The 15,276-nt window shown below is 37.1% G+C and overlaps 1 protein-coding gene across 6 annotated transcripts; it reads right to left on the bottom strand.

Annotated features, from left to right (window-relative positions):
- Positions 1 to 2,161: 2,161 nt before the first annotated feature.
- On the bottom strand, positions 2,162 to 15,024 carry LOC130559255 (ubiquitin carboxyl-terminal hydrolase 47-like). 6 transcript variants are annotated; one of them, XM_057342221.1, is made up of 13 exons: positions 14,605 to 15,023; positions 14,123 to 14,250; positions 13,739 to 13,834; positions 13,556 to 13,618; positions 13,368 to 13,464; positions 13,171 to 13,295; positions 9,192 to 9,262; positions 6,217 to 6,345; positions 5,919 to 6,014; positions 5,715 to 5,843; positions 5,386 to 5,514; positions 5,102 to 5,162; positions 2,163 to 4,984 (listed from the first exon to the last, which is right to left on the bottom strand). In XM_057342221.1, the coding sequence occupies exons 2-13, from the start codon at positions 14,127 to 14,129 to the stop codon at positions 4,161 to 4,163; spliced, it is 1,827 nt and encodes a 608-aa protein (XP_057198204.1). In that variant the 5' UTR covers positions 14,130 to 14,250; positions 14,605 to 15,023; the 3' UTR covers positions 2,163 to 4,160. The 6 variants fall into 6 exon arrangements, with proteins under 6 accessions (XP_057198207.1, XP_057198208.1, XP_057198204.1 ...); XM_057342222.1 differs by having other exon boundaries at positions 14,608 to 15,023; XM_057342223.1 differs by having other exon boundaries at positions 14,650 to 15,023.
- Positions 15,025 to 15,276: the final 252 nt, after the last annotated feature.

Below are 15,276 nucleotides of genomic sequence, written 5' to 3'. Positions count from 1 at the left end.
TGCATTTTACTGCTGCGTTGCAAATGACCACATGCTTTTGTAAATCATCTTGAAGCAGAGCCCTCTCCTCATCAGAGACGAGATCCTTGTGGAAAATCTCTGTACAGTGTCGCTGCGTCCCAAATCGCATACTCAATGGGTAGGTACTTAATTTCAGTAGGTAAGTACTCAACGGGGCAAAATGGGTACGTACTGTTGTCCCTGAATGGGTGTAGCATGTATATGCGATCGGCCGTTGTCCGCCATATTGATGATCTTCTCCTTTTTAATGGCGGGGAGCAAATTACGGTTGTGGTGCATATCCGCCACCTACTGTACTGGAGTGTACATGGGCCAGAGATTAACCATGCGACATAATAACACGCGCAACAACTGAAGTTATGAGAGACAGGTGCATTAGCATCAGTAATGCTAACTTTACCTTCCATGAGTTTTCCAGCATTTGCAACATGTTTGTAATGCCTTCACAAAGGAGACGTCGGGTAGCTACTCGACGATCTCGCCTTAGGAGAGCACTGCTGATTTTATTGTCAAGGAATATAAGTATTATTGATTATAAATTAAGTGTACCCTAGAAATGCATTGCTAGCCCACACCTACACTTGTGCACAATATTATTGATAAGTGCTGACCAAATGATATATTGTATTAAAACAGGCTACTAAATTTAATTGTATTTCCATATGCCATCTATGCATTAATACAGACTACAAAAATGTGAGTGCATACGTTTTCAGTGAAGCATTGACATAATGCATGAAGTAATGTAATATGTTTTATTTACAGAAAACTATACAACAAACATGAATAAAACATACGTACATTTGATGTAAGAAAATAAATTAATTTAATCATTATTAAAACATATACAAGTAAACATCACATAAATCAAAGCTTTATTTCAATTTATTGTTGTAAAAAATTATTGTTGAACCCCACATCCTACTGCCATCTCGCAGCTGACCACCGTCGCCACCGTCGTGATTTTAACGAGTGTGCTCATCTGTCCCTGTAACAGTCAAACAAGATTCAAGTGACCTCTGTGATTTGTGCTCAATACTGCATTTAAATGTGGAGGTAGTTGCACATGTGTTAACTCGCTGTTTATTCAACTCAAATTTTCCTGAATTCATCATCAGTACTAATGGACAAATAAAATATAAATATTGTTTATTTACATTACTTGTATGTATCTATGCAAGCAGTGAGCAATGCTTTATACCACATATTAACAGACATAAGCTCCATTACTGTGATAGTGTATTTCATGTTGTGATGTGCTCATTTTCAATACTTATCAAGAAAATGAAAGGTCATGTTACACAGACATTAAAAAGCGTCTTTAACTTGCGTATGGTTTTAATATATGTAACGTTAAGTCTACTTCGACGACGCGTGTGTGCGTGGAGCTGCTTTATGCTATACATATTAAAACACTGCATTTTCACAGCAAAATCAAAAATGTACTAAACTATGTAGCATCGTACAGGTTAACTTTACGCTACAGCACTTTAACAAATGCGACTGCAACGCCAAGAGAAGCGTTGTTGGCTAGTAATACTCACATTTGAAAACATCTGCCTCGCAAGTCTCCGCCATGCTCCTGTTTGAAGTTGAACTTATCCTGTCCCGTGGGCTCATGGGATAGAGAGGTATCCCAAGCATCTGTCGCTGGGTGCTTCAGAATGTGGGCGTAACCAGTAAGCCATCCGGGAATTTCTCACCTACTCTTTTATGAATACTGAGGTTTGGGACATACTACTCTTTCGCCTACTGCTTTTTGCCTACTATATAGTATGACAGTATGCGGTTTGGGACGCAGCATATATGTGTGTGTGTGTGTGTGCGTGCGTGCGTGCGTGCGTGCGTGCGTGTGTGTGTGTGTGTTCATGTTTGTATATCCCGGTGGGGACCTAAACCTGAATACACACCAACACATGGGGACTCGTGTCACCGTGGGGACCAAAATTGAGGTCCCCAGGGGCAAAAAAGCTAATAAATTGTACAGAACAATATTTTTTACATTACGCCTATGGACTGTCCCCACGGGGATAGTCAACCAAAGCCTGTGTGTGTGTGTGTGTGTGTGTGTGTGTGTGCGTGCGTGCGTGCTGTGCGTGCGCGTGCGTGTGTGTGCGTGCGTGCGTGCGTGCGTGAACAGGTTGTTACATTGTGGGGACCAATGTTCCCTAGAGTCAGTATTAAATTATCACAATTACAATTCTTTGATACCAGTTCTGTTAGTTTGTACAGTAGCCCTATTTCTAAAGTGCCTGACTGAGATAAATTGTAACAGATAGCTTGTGGCTGCACGGTTTCTGTCAGACCTGCAGATGTCGGTGTTGATCTTTCACCTCAAAAAACAGAGTAAGATGGGGAGAGACGCTCTCTTGGGTAAGATGACTACATTTAATTTCCTTTTGACCAAATGATACCAAAATTCACTTGACCTTATTTGTAAATTGTCTGTGCAATTCATATTGTCATTTCATCTGGGTAATGATATCTGTGAGAATAATCCCAGAATAGCTGTGAACTGTGTGTTTATATTACATTGAATATTAATAACGTATATGTATTTTGCTTTTGGTATCTGATAGAGTCTTTGGACCCAGAAACGGTTGTGCATGACACATCAGATTTAACAAACAGATACTAAATTGTTCTGTTCTTGTCTCAGGGGCAGGTGTATTTTATGTAAACAAGATTAGATCAGAAGTGGGTGATACTAAAGGCTGAGTCTAATACTGAAAGTGCCCTTAGGGCTGTGTAAAGAAACCGTCTGTGAACATGTTAAAACAAAAACAGTACCTGGTGAAACAAAAACAGAACCTGTCACTTAGAAGAAAAGAATATTAGACAACTGGAACAGGTCGCGTGACATTTCCTCATTCTCAAATGTCAAGGACAGAACCACACCCAGTTACAATAATAAGGATGTTTTTAAAAAATATATACGTCACATGATGTTAAAAATCTGTTCTGTGCCATAAAATCAAAACAAAGCACCAATGCTATAACAATGAAGTGTGGACACATATAACCACTCCACCAATACCAGAAATGGACCAGAAAGCTAATAATAAGCATTTTCATAAGACAAAATGAAAGCACTACTTTAAAACTCACTCAGGGTGGTTTGTCTCGTCTTGCAAAGGATTTTTGTTTTGTATATAGAAGATATATTTGTTACCCTTAGTAGCAATAAAGGTCATCCAAAAAAGGGATACTCCACAACAGTGCTTTTACTGTCCCTCCATAAATTTGAGATGTGAATAAGTCAAGTAGTTTAACACTTTTAACATTACACATTCTTAGCCACAAAACACATGATATGATTTTAACATTTTTGTCAATTCAACCAGAGGTCCCCAGCTAAAATGCTCTTTATTTTCTCATTAAGGTGTTTTACATTAACAATCTCATAGTTAAGCCTTTGCAAATGTTTAATGTGTGATACTGGGTGTCATGCATGCATTGTTTAATTATTAGATTATCTTGATTTAAAATGTGAAATATAGCCAGATATAAGACAAGATCAAGTACTATCCACTGCTTTGGGGATTTTACTGTTAGCAATAAGGTAGGCTGTGTTTTATCAATGCAACTTCCCTTAAAGCCTTTCTTCAACTGAAAAAAATAGTCCCTTATCAACAATGAACAGAAAAACTGTCCCAATTTGAGGGCTGGGGCCTTCGAAGGATGCATTCAAGATCAATTAAAAAAGAAAAAGAAAGGGACAAGGAAAGAATAAGTGTCTCCAAAAATAAATGAAACAATAATAAAAAAAATCTAATCACCCAAAACTAAACTGACTACCAAAATAAAAAATATAGAAATAAAACCACATTCTTGTCGCATATATCATGCTCAGTATTAACGTGGAAACAAACACACCAAACAACCATTTATGTGTCTTGCAAACAATTACACCAGTCTAGATATTTACACAGAGCCTAAATTTGAGCGCTTTGGAAGAATTTAACATAATTAACAACCCAACCAAGCAGTGAAAGAAAACTTAATGCAAAGGACACCGCAAGCGAAAATAACCAAAACTGACACGGATTGGCACACGGACGCCTAACGGCACTCAGTGGAAACCCGCCCCTTTTATACAGGTGAACCTTCTCGATTGGCCAACACCATGATTACGAAAGTCATGACAAAGAGAAAGATTCTTCTGCAGCTTCTTTTTCTTTTCTCTTTTTTGACTTCTCTTTTTCTTCTGCTGCTTCTTGTTCTTCTTCTGCTTCTTTTTCTTCTTCTGCTTCTTTTTCTTCTTCTGCTTCTTGTTCTTCTGCTGCTTCTTGTTCTTCTGCTGCTTCTTTTTCTTCTTCTGCTGCTTCTTGTTCTTCTGCTGCTTCTTGTTCTTCTGCTGCTTCTTTTTCTTCTGCTGCTTCTTGTTCTTCTTCAGCTTCTTGTTCTTCTTCTGCTTCTTGTTCTTCTGCTGCTTCTTTTTCTTCTGCTGCTTCTTGTTCTTCTTCTGCTTCTTGTTCTTCTTCTGCTTCTTGTTCTTCTGCTGCTTCTTGTTCTTCTTCTGCTGCTTCTTGTTCTTCTGCTGCTTCTTGTTCTTCTGCTGCTTCTTGTTCTTCTGCTGCTTCTTGTTCTTCTGCTGCTTCTTGTTCTTGTTCTTCTTCAGCTTCTTGTTCTTCTTCTGCTGCTTCTTTTTCTTCTGCTGCTTCTTTTTCTTCTTCTGCTTCTTTTTCTTCTTCTGCTTCTTGTTCTTCTGCTGCTTCTTGTTCTTCGGCTGCTTCTTTTTCTTCTTCTGCAGCTTCTTTTTCTTCTTCTGCAGCTTCTTGTTCTTCTGCTGCTTCTTGTTCTTCTGCTGCTTCTTGTTCTTCTGCTGCTTCTTGTTCTTCTGCTGCTTCTTTTTCTTCTTCTGCAGCTTCTATTTCTTCTTCTGCTTGTTCTTCTGCTGCTTCTTGTTCTTCTGCTGCTTCTTTTTCTTCTTCTGCAGCTTCTTTTTCTGATTCTTCTTTCTCTTCAAAAAGTAAAAAATGAACTAAAGTTATATTTTTAATTTACGTGTAGTTGACAATCTCATGAAAACATATTTTAAATACTTGTGTGTAGTTGAAATTAGTTGATATTGACCCACTTTTTTTGTACAAAAGTAAGTAAGCCTCGCAACAGGGTAAGTGATTTTCTACGTCAGATATCTGGAAAATAAGAGCAAAGAAAAAAAGTACAGATGCAGAACAAAGTACTAGGCCTACTGAATACTGATACTCTCACAAATTAAATGCATTCTTAAATGATGGCCTATGAAACTACAATTTATAAAGACAGATGTTTTCATCTACAATATTATTTATGTCTCCTGCATTGTTACCATTAAATCAGAAATGGCCTTTAGTCAAATGATCAACAAAAGAGAGTCACCTGTTGTACTGAGGTGTCATTAAATTGATACCACTGTTTGTCCTCAAATGATTTGATATCAGCATAATAGTGTCCACCATTGAGAGAACCAACATGTTTGACTATGCCATACAAAGCAAACTGACACCCCTGCAAAAAATGACCCAGAGAATTAGACTCATTTGCCTGTTTCTCTCAATATCTTTTAAGGCTTTTATCTTACCCTTTCATGAAAATGTTTAATAGTAATATACCCACACGTGAAAACAGTTGAGTAAACCGCTAAAAGACTTTACATTTACTCTTAGTTTATTTTTTATTTAACATCTCAAAGTCCCATATAAACATACTTTCAATAATAATATGATGGGTATTTCCACTGGGGAGTTATTCTTCACGCACGTCATGGTGTTATAATCCAGTTCAAACCTCTCTAGGTGCAAAACCAGAACTGAAGGAAATTCTAGCACATTGCAGCTCTGAAAGGAGAGATACTTTTAAAAAATATTAACCACAATAATTCCCACAAACACCAATTTTAAATTACTACTCACAGTTTCTGTGTCCCTCATTGTTTGGCAAGTTGTACAGTACACTTGGTCCTCCCCACTCATCATGACTGGATCAAAATATGAATCAAAATAGCTTTGCTGGAATGCAATGAAATATTTTAAGTGCAATGTGTGTTTTTTGCATTCTGCATATGTATGTTGGGTTAATTTTTTAAATTTTTTAATGTTTTTATTGACTTTTATACATGCTTACATCATATAACCAACCAGACCAAACATGAAAATGGAATGTTGGGTTATTTTACTTTATTCTTACTACAGTGGAGTCAGTGAAGCTTACCACATTTATGGGAGATTGTGACTCCATGGAAATTGGTAGGATGAAAAATGAATCAGGTTGCGTATCAAGTTCATGATCTTTTATTGGATTCTTACATAAAGTGGTGTACTCCATCTCTCCCTGAAATACCTGCATATTGACACTAAATGTTTATCGCCTTTTTTAATTGGTTTTATTCAACAATTAAATAGATTACTGTATAGGCCAATATACATGGGTTGGACAAAACATGGAAATAGGTGAATTAGGGCTGTCAAACGATTAATCGCGAATAATCGCATCCAGAATAAAGTTTGTGTTTACATAATATGTGTCCGTGTATTGTGCATATTAATTTTGTGTTTATAAACACATAAATGTATATATATTTATTATTTTTTTAGAGTGAATAATTGATGTTTACAAATACAAAGAAACGTTTATTAATTTTTATATTTGATAAGTTTCTTAAATATATGCATGTATGTTTATGTGTTTATAAACACAAAGGGAATATGCACAGTACACAGACATATATTATGTAAACACAAACTTTTATTCTGGATGCGATTAATCGCGATTAATCGTTTGACAGCCCCAGGTGATATCTCTTTGTAGCTACTAATAAGGTGTTGAACCACCATTTGCTTAAAGACCTGCTGAAGTGCCTTGGAACTAGGGCTGTAATGGTATATCACGATAACAGCGTGTGTGATTATCTTACTGTGAACATTTACTTGCATACGGTATTAATAAATAAACCAGACGAGAATCTCACATGCGCATTGCAGCATCTCTTTGCTTGCTTTGACTCTCAACTTGCTCCACTCACACACTGCAGTATATAACATAATGCTGTATCACTTCCATTACATGCCATTGTGTGCGCAGTAACTGAAGCGATCTTGAAAAAATGTATTTTTGTGTTAAAAAAACTCAAAACGCATTAAAACCCATTATGATTTTACATTTTGTCCACACTGAATGCGGCGTGGTACGACGTGACAATCCCATTAGAACAAGCCGTGTGTTGTGTCACGCCACGGTGTAAGGAAACAAAATTTATGGTAGCCTACAGTTTATGTCAGGTTTAAGTATTGATTGTAAATATGCGGTTTTATTGTGATTTTTGTCGGTGATTTTAGAAATATCTGCCTTCCCCCATTCAAGTAGACTGTAGAATGATGTCATGAAATTTCTAGATTTTTTGAGCGCAAGTCTTTCAGTTTTGAAAGATTACCTTTGATTGGGGTTGGATCTGAAATCTTCAGGACAGCTCTCCAGGAGCAGGGGACTCTTGCTTTAAACTTTCTCTGAAAAGATTTATATAACTTAGAAGATGTTCTTCAGATGATTAGGTTACATATGCTCCTGCTGAAAATCTGTCAAGTCATCCATTTCACCAATTTCCTTTACTAACCACTACTAAACAGAACTTACTCTGAACACGGAGGTGGTGTAAAAATCCATGTGCAGAAGCTGAACTACCAACAATCCAAAAACAGCCTGGGCCAGTCACAAGTGAGCGTAACCGCGAATCGTAACCGTTCAGTGGTGTAGAAAGCCATCAACTGCATGAATCACGATGAGAGGCTCTTACTAACGGCCATACAGGCAGTGGCCTTTGCTACTCTAGGGGCGAGATAGCCGCCTGGCACCGTAAGGAACACTGGAAAGCGCTACCCCCTCAGGCAGGGGGGAACGATACGGAGAGCATACGTGGAATACCTACACAGTCTCACCACACTGCAAAAAATGACTTTCTTACTTAGTCTTTTTTTCTTGTTTTCCAGTGAAAATGTCTACAAATTCTTGAATCAAGATGCATTTTCTTGATGAGCAAAATGACCTAAGAAAATAAGTCAGTTATTAGTAAAAAAATATGAAATTTCAGTGAATTTGTGCTTAAAACAAGCAAAAAAATCTGCCAATGGGGTAAGAAAAATCTTCTTGAATTGAGTGACTAAGAAAAAGGTAAACCTTAATTCAAGATGATTTTTCTTACCCCATTGGCAGATTTTTTGCTTGTTTTAAGCACAAATTCACTGAAATTTCATTTGTTTTACTAAAAACAAGACTTATTTTCTTAGGTCAGTTTGCTCATCAAGAAAATACTTCTTGATTCAAGAATGTTTAGACATTTTTACCGGAAAATAAGAAAAAAAGACTTAGTAAGAAAGTCATTTTTTGCAGTGCAGTGGGGAGATCTCATGGGAGTAGTAGTGAGGGTCCCCAACCAGGGGTGCACAGAAGAGGTGGAGTCCACCGAGGGGAGGTCACAGGTTCAACAACAGGGGAACCAAGAGTGAGGAAACGTCAGACGGGACTTCCCAAGCAAGGGGAGTCTCTACGTGTGGCGCACTAGCTCAGGTATAGGGGTTCACCTCGTGAGGGAAACTCACCTTTACTGGCACTACTTCAGCATGCTGGTGACCCATACATGTGATGCAGGTATCGTGCCAGACTCCAATCCAAGATTGCAGCTGTGAGACATGCCTGGCGACAAGTACGCGCTGTGAGAAAGTTAGCTCTTTTAGGAAATTTGCTCTAATAGACACCTTCGGCTCGCTACAGAAACGCCCAGGGGAAATCGCACACACCAGGATGAATCTGCTGCTCTGCGTCGTAGAATCCAGTAGATAACCAGGAGAAAGCATTTAAGCTTAGCAGGTTCCGAAGAACAAAAGGTGAATGAATGGGCACGCCATCTTCCTTTTATACCCGTATGTACGGGGCGAAGACTGGCATGCCATGCCATTCGCCAAGTTCATTGGCCTTTTAAAAGTACAATGAGAGATGATAGGTTCTCAAGAACAAACCCCATTCTGTCGGTTCGACACAACATCGAGAGACCGACAGAAAGGGAACTATGCTAAACACTGAGATAAAAATGGCAATACTTTGCAAAGTTGAAATCATAAAATAGTAAAATCAATTATTTTGTCCAACCCCTGTATGTGCAAAAGAAAATATATTTTTTATGGTATTAAACAAACCTTTGACATCTCAGGATCAACCATATTAAGTATTTTCTGAAGACATTCTGCAGCATCTTCCTGTTTATAAACTGATAAAGTACCATGATACAGGAACTACATTAAGGCTAATTTACAACAGTAATGCTTTAAGATTAATGTTTAACGTTTGCAAATCATTTAAAGCGGGGGTGAAATGCTATTTCATGCATTCTGACTTCTTTATACTGTTAAATGTGCTGGCTTCTCATGCTTAACATGGTCAACTTGTCAAAAAACGAGTTGGACGTACAATGTAGTATTTCTGCGCTCGATACAGTCCCCCAGCGTTCGTATAGGTTTCGGAAAGTTCTTTGAGAACATGAATTTCCGTTACGTAACAACTTTTCTTAGTCCCTTATTGGACTATTCTCCTGGAAAATCACACATTAACCAGCTAGAGGGTGAGAAACAGCATGCCCATCTATGTCCTTTGTGCAGCTGTGTATGTTTGTTCACTGTATTTCGGTGAGGAAGGTTATATAAACGGTGGAAAAACGCTGGATTTTGCAGATAGTTTGAAACCATCAGATGGAGCCGTCAAAAGATGCCGGTCGGTAACTGCACATAAACAACACAAACTAAGGTTTTACGCCCCCACACGCCTCCAGGAGCTCGACTTTTTTCAGACATAATCGCACAGCTGTATCTGTCTTCTATAAATGTGAGAAAACTAAGACTTTTCGAAGATATGGAGAATGTAATACTACTCTCTAGGTCAGAGGTCGGCAAACTACGGCCCGCGGGCCACATCAGGCCCCCCAAGCAATTTCATCCGGCCCGCCAGGCGGTTTTTAAATGTATTTAATAACATTGCGTTTCAGTTAGGATTTTGGTGAAAATGACAAATTTGATGCAATACAGACAAAATCCATTAGATGGCGCGAGTCTGCTATGCAGCATACTATAGTAAAAATGAAAAGAGAGGGAGACTTGCGCTAGCTAGACGCACATGTTTAAACTCTGCGATCGCGTCTCGTGTCTTTTGAAGCGCTGAGGCGGGAATTTCCGTTATCAAAAGCGCATCTCAAGACACTTGCGTCCAGAGCGCTTAGAAAGAGATACGGCTGCGACGTGGTTCTGCTGTTCTGCAATCGGTCACTATTGCTGAGTGCTCTAAGAGAGACTGCTTTTACTTTCACTTCTTATAAGTCCGACTTGTGAAATGGTTAACGTCATAGATATATAAGAGTTTGGTTCCAAAATGAGTTTTGGTTCTAAAATCATGTATTTTTATTGTGCCTTCCAATTCATATCAAAGTGCAGTTGCTTTTTTATTTCAAGCCACACTTACTCAAAAAATACAGCTAACTAACGCAATAAAACACAAGAAAAACATGATAACATAATAAAAAACATAAACTCTTCATATAGTTCCCGTAGTGATACTGGTGAATATGGCGTAGCTCTCAACCAATCAGATTCGAGAACCAGAATAATTGTAAATATGGCTCACAATGGATATAAATTAAATTGAGAGCGCTTTGCAATGCCAAATGTTTAACTCGTATTGTAATATTACAATGTTTTATTTTTTTAGACATGTATATTACACATCTTATTTCACATTATACACGTATAACCAGTGATATGCACAAAGGGTAGGTGCAGAAAAGTATTAGTGGTGGTCGTTTTTCTTTTCTAAATATAAAAGAGTTAGATCAGTTTAGATATTTATTGCATTTTAAAAGCCATAAATTAAGCATTTAGCAGAATTAAGTTTACACTTTTGGTTCAGCCCTCCACTACAGTCCCATTTCTCATGTGGCCCATTGGGATTAATTGCACACCCCTGAATTAGAGGAATATTTGAAAATGTCAAGAATAAAAATTATGTATACTGTAAATTATTACACTGTAAACCTGGATAAGTTGGCAATACTCAAATATTTTTTGAGTTTTAGAGATTCTTGGTTTAAGTAAGCAGAACCTTCAAATTTTGATTACTGTTAAGTTAAAGTTCTTACCAAATCTTAGTTAGTGCGACTTAAATATTTAATTGATCCTTTTTATGAAATTAAGTGGACAGAACTTAACAAATAAGTACCAAAATCACATTTTTAAGTTAACTAAACTAAATTATTTCGGTTTCTTTATTTTGCATATTCCTTAGTCTTAATATGCATAAATCAAATACCTTGACTTACGCAACCCAAAATGAGCAAGAAGAGACTGATCTCAGAATTGGCATTAGCACAGTCACTGCTCACTGGTAACATAACACATGTTACAGGTGAAATGTAGCTTCACAGAGACTAGGCACATGCACCACTCTTCTAAACAATGGTAACCACAAAACTGAAAAATATGTCAAACTTTTCTAAATATCTAAGAGAAGTGAACATTAAACACTAACAAGTCTTTAACTTTACTAAAAACATATAAAATAATCATATTTTTTAAAATTTACTCTCCTAATGCAGTCTGACGCAAAGCATGCTGGGAATTGGAAATCCTTCTTGACCAATTGTTGAATTAACATGTTTAAATTAAGTAAGGAGCATATACAATTTTTGAGTTTTAGTCAAGTTAATCAAAAATAATCATTATACTTTACTCAAAAGTAAAAAAAATGTTTCACGAACTTAAAATATTTAAGTAAGTAGAACTTTTATAACTTTTTTATAAAATTAAGTTTACATTACTTAATCTGTTTGATTATTTTGAACATTTGGGTTTACAGTGAATAATAATGTGTCTTTGCCATTTTTTTTTATATAAAAGTATTTATAAAACACAGGGTAGAAGGAATTGCATGTACACACATACAGTAGTTATCAAATTTCAGTTTGGTATAAATAAAAAAAGATTTAATTTAATGTGCGAATAATATGCGGCCCTTAACAAGGATTCGAAAACTTTATGTGGCCCTCGAGGTAAAAAGTTTGCCCACCCCTGCTCTAGGTCCTCAAGATTAAAATGAGACACTGCGTGCAGTGGCATAGCAAGTCAGGTCCGAGCCCTTATGCAAGAACATTTTACTGGGCCCCATCAGTCTGTTAGTGACCGCGTTGCACATTACTGAACATCGGTTGATTACTCAGGTGTGTTATTTAGAGCACCAATTGTGCTCAAATCGGCAGACCTCAAGGGAGAGGGAACTCCCAAGCGCCAGAAAGAGAGAGAAAGTGACGCAGTGTTTTGCACATGTTTTTACACGCAACATGTGAACGGCCCGAACATTTATATGATAATACAGTTGTCAAATAAATAATATCACGCTGGCTTTTTCACGCCATCTGTGTCTGTCAATAGCAAATCCCGCCATCTTTAATTTGATTGGACAGTAATCCTTCATTTGTTTGGCCACCTCAATCAGACTGACATTGACAAGCTCATTCAGAGTACATATAAATTAAACTTCATTCCATTTCACAAAGCAAGGTAAACAAAGTACATTATACATTACACAATAATAAGAGAGTGTAAATGATTATATTTATTAAAATGATTAAATGGATGCAAACTTATTGGGACTATAAATCCTCCCTACTATCTCTAACCTCACCATACACTTTATTATTCATCACCAGTTAGCCATTTTTCAAATATTTTCTTCATTTTGTTGCAACTAAAAATGCCTGTATGATCTGATATGTGATGTGAAAAATGTAGAAGAGTGAGTTGTTAATAGATGGATTTGAACTTGCATTCATATGTAGCGTCAGAACTACTTCTTACTCGCATCTTACTCAATTACTCAATAAGCTGCTGGTACATTTTTTCTGGGGTAGGACCATATCTGAGATCAGTCATCTAGTCATTTTCTACATTATTGTACGGCCATTAATAAAACTTGGATGCGGGCTTCCAATCCCCCGGGCCCATATGCAACTGCATACCCTACATACCCAGACGCTACACCACTGACTGTGTGTGTGTTACCCCCGCTTTAAGTTTTCACAAGTTACTTTTTAAATGTGATAATATTTACATGACAAAAACCAAATGCAAAACCTACCATCAATTCCAAGAACACCTGTGATTGTTTCAGTGGTGGCAAAGGCTTTCTTTTCACATAAAGACTCAAACAATTCTGCCATGTGAATACTAATATCGGTAATGCAACCTTTCCTCTTGTGTAATCTGTAAAACATGTTCAACTATTGGCTTGATTTTTCAGTAGAAGCTACCAGAAACAAAATTAAAAACTCTCACCTCCTGATGATATTTCTGAAATCCTCTGTCATAAAAAGTATTTGCAGCGCTGTATTCAAATAGCATGTGGCTCCCTGGTTTTTTAACCCAGTGTGACCTTAAAAATACAAAGCATAAATATATTATTTTTACAAGAATATTCCAATAATTAAAAGTATTAAATATACACAGACTATTTATGTATGTACTTATAGCTTTGACATCTTCACAATAACTGTCTTGTGTGTCCAAAGTGTGTTCTTCTGACTTTTCTGTGCAAGATATGGGGATAATGTTTGTAGTTGTTCAAATAAAAGATGAGACCAGATTAATATCTAAACACAACATGACATTTTATTGCTCTAATGTAACACTTAAATTTCACCATTTACCGTTTTTTTCTAAAGGACCCACACCACTTTCCAGTGAATTTGTTGATGCTTCCAGTGATAACCCATGAGGGTATTTTTGTGCTCGTTGTAACCCTGCTGTAGAGAATATACACAGTGTAAGGCATTGTCATTATTAGACTTTTTAGACATTGTCTGGTTTTTCAAACCACTAGGATTGCTGAATGTACAGTTCAAGATAAACACAAATACACAATTCAACACCCCTCACTGAGTCGCCCTAAATGCATATATTGCTTATCAAATATTAATGTATTTTGTATTTTACTACAGAAGCGCCAGTTGTGTTTGGTGCAAAATAAAACATTGATTTGTGATTTTAGCTATGTTAATGTTGTGTGTTTAAAACAGTATACAAAACAATACCTTTCATAATGAATATCAGTTCTCTTATCTGAAAGATTGTCAAAGTTCCTCTTAAATTCGATGTTTTATCTTCCTAATGTAAAGCTGGCTGCTTGAACCTCATCATCATCACCAAGTGTAGAGGCATCCTTTTTTAGGAATTATCATGGAGATAAACATGGCATCTGTTCAATTCACTTTATACAGTCATGGGTGTAAAATTAATAAAATGGAGCCCAATGCTAAGCAAGGAAGAGCATGTGTATTCTTTAAATTTCTCAGATTGTGTATGAAAGGACGTCATATAAAAAAAGCTCAACTCATTTTAAGCTTCTTTTTTGCATAGAATGTTTGGAGTTGTACTGACTCCCAGAAGTTAAGTAACTTTCATACAGTAATTATGTAATCATACATCTAGGTTCAACACAGCTGGTACCAAACTTACTTGTCAGATATAACCTACTGAAAGAAACATTTGTGTTTTATAAATATTAAAGACATACAACCAGAAAAGTTGAAGGAGGACAGAGAAAGAAGGTCGGACTGACAAATGGCACAGGTTGATCCGGTGGTTGATTCAGTTGAGACTGCTTCTGCGATGTAATGATTTCCGTGATACTAGGCACAGCAGTGAAAGCTCCCTTGTGGAACACGTGACCTTGTACATTCAAGAACAGTGATAAATGTCAACAGAAGATTGAGACTGCCAACAGGGAAGACATTTAGGAAGTCCACCGTCGCTTTTATTTCGGTATAAACATGAAAAAATTCACTCCGCTCGACCAAGGCATCAAACTGGTGTCAAAATGTCGGTATGTATGGCGCAATATCAGTTTGCTGTAAACTACTAACCTACTAAAAGGTGACTAGGGTTGCGTGTATACTACGAGTTGCTGTTTGCTGTTACTGATTTCTTGAGCCCGCGGACGAACGATTTGATATAGGAGACGTTTAAAACGAAACTTACCGCGGGGGAGTTCAGGAAACGTCATTTATCTGTGGATTACTTGAGAGACATCGCTGAATCATTTCAAATCCGTTCACAGCAAAAACGAACGACAGGCGAATGTTTGGTTAAGTTTTATTTGACGTTACGTGTTGTGAACATGAGGAAAGTGTCCTTAATACATAATAATAACATCGTAAGAACATAACACTAAGCATTCCATTTTGCT

This window comes from Triplophysa rosa, linkage group LG9 (assembly GCF_024868665.1).
Source record: "Triplophysa rosa linkage group LG9, Trosa_1v2, whole genome shotgun sequence".
NCBI lineage: Eukaryota > Metazoa > Chordata > Actinopteri > Cypriniformes > Nemacheilidae > Triplophysa > Triplophysa rosa.
This window is presented reverse-complemented; position numbering and strand designations above follow the sequence as displayed.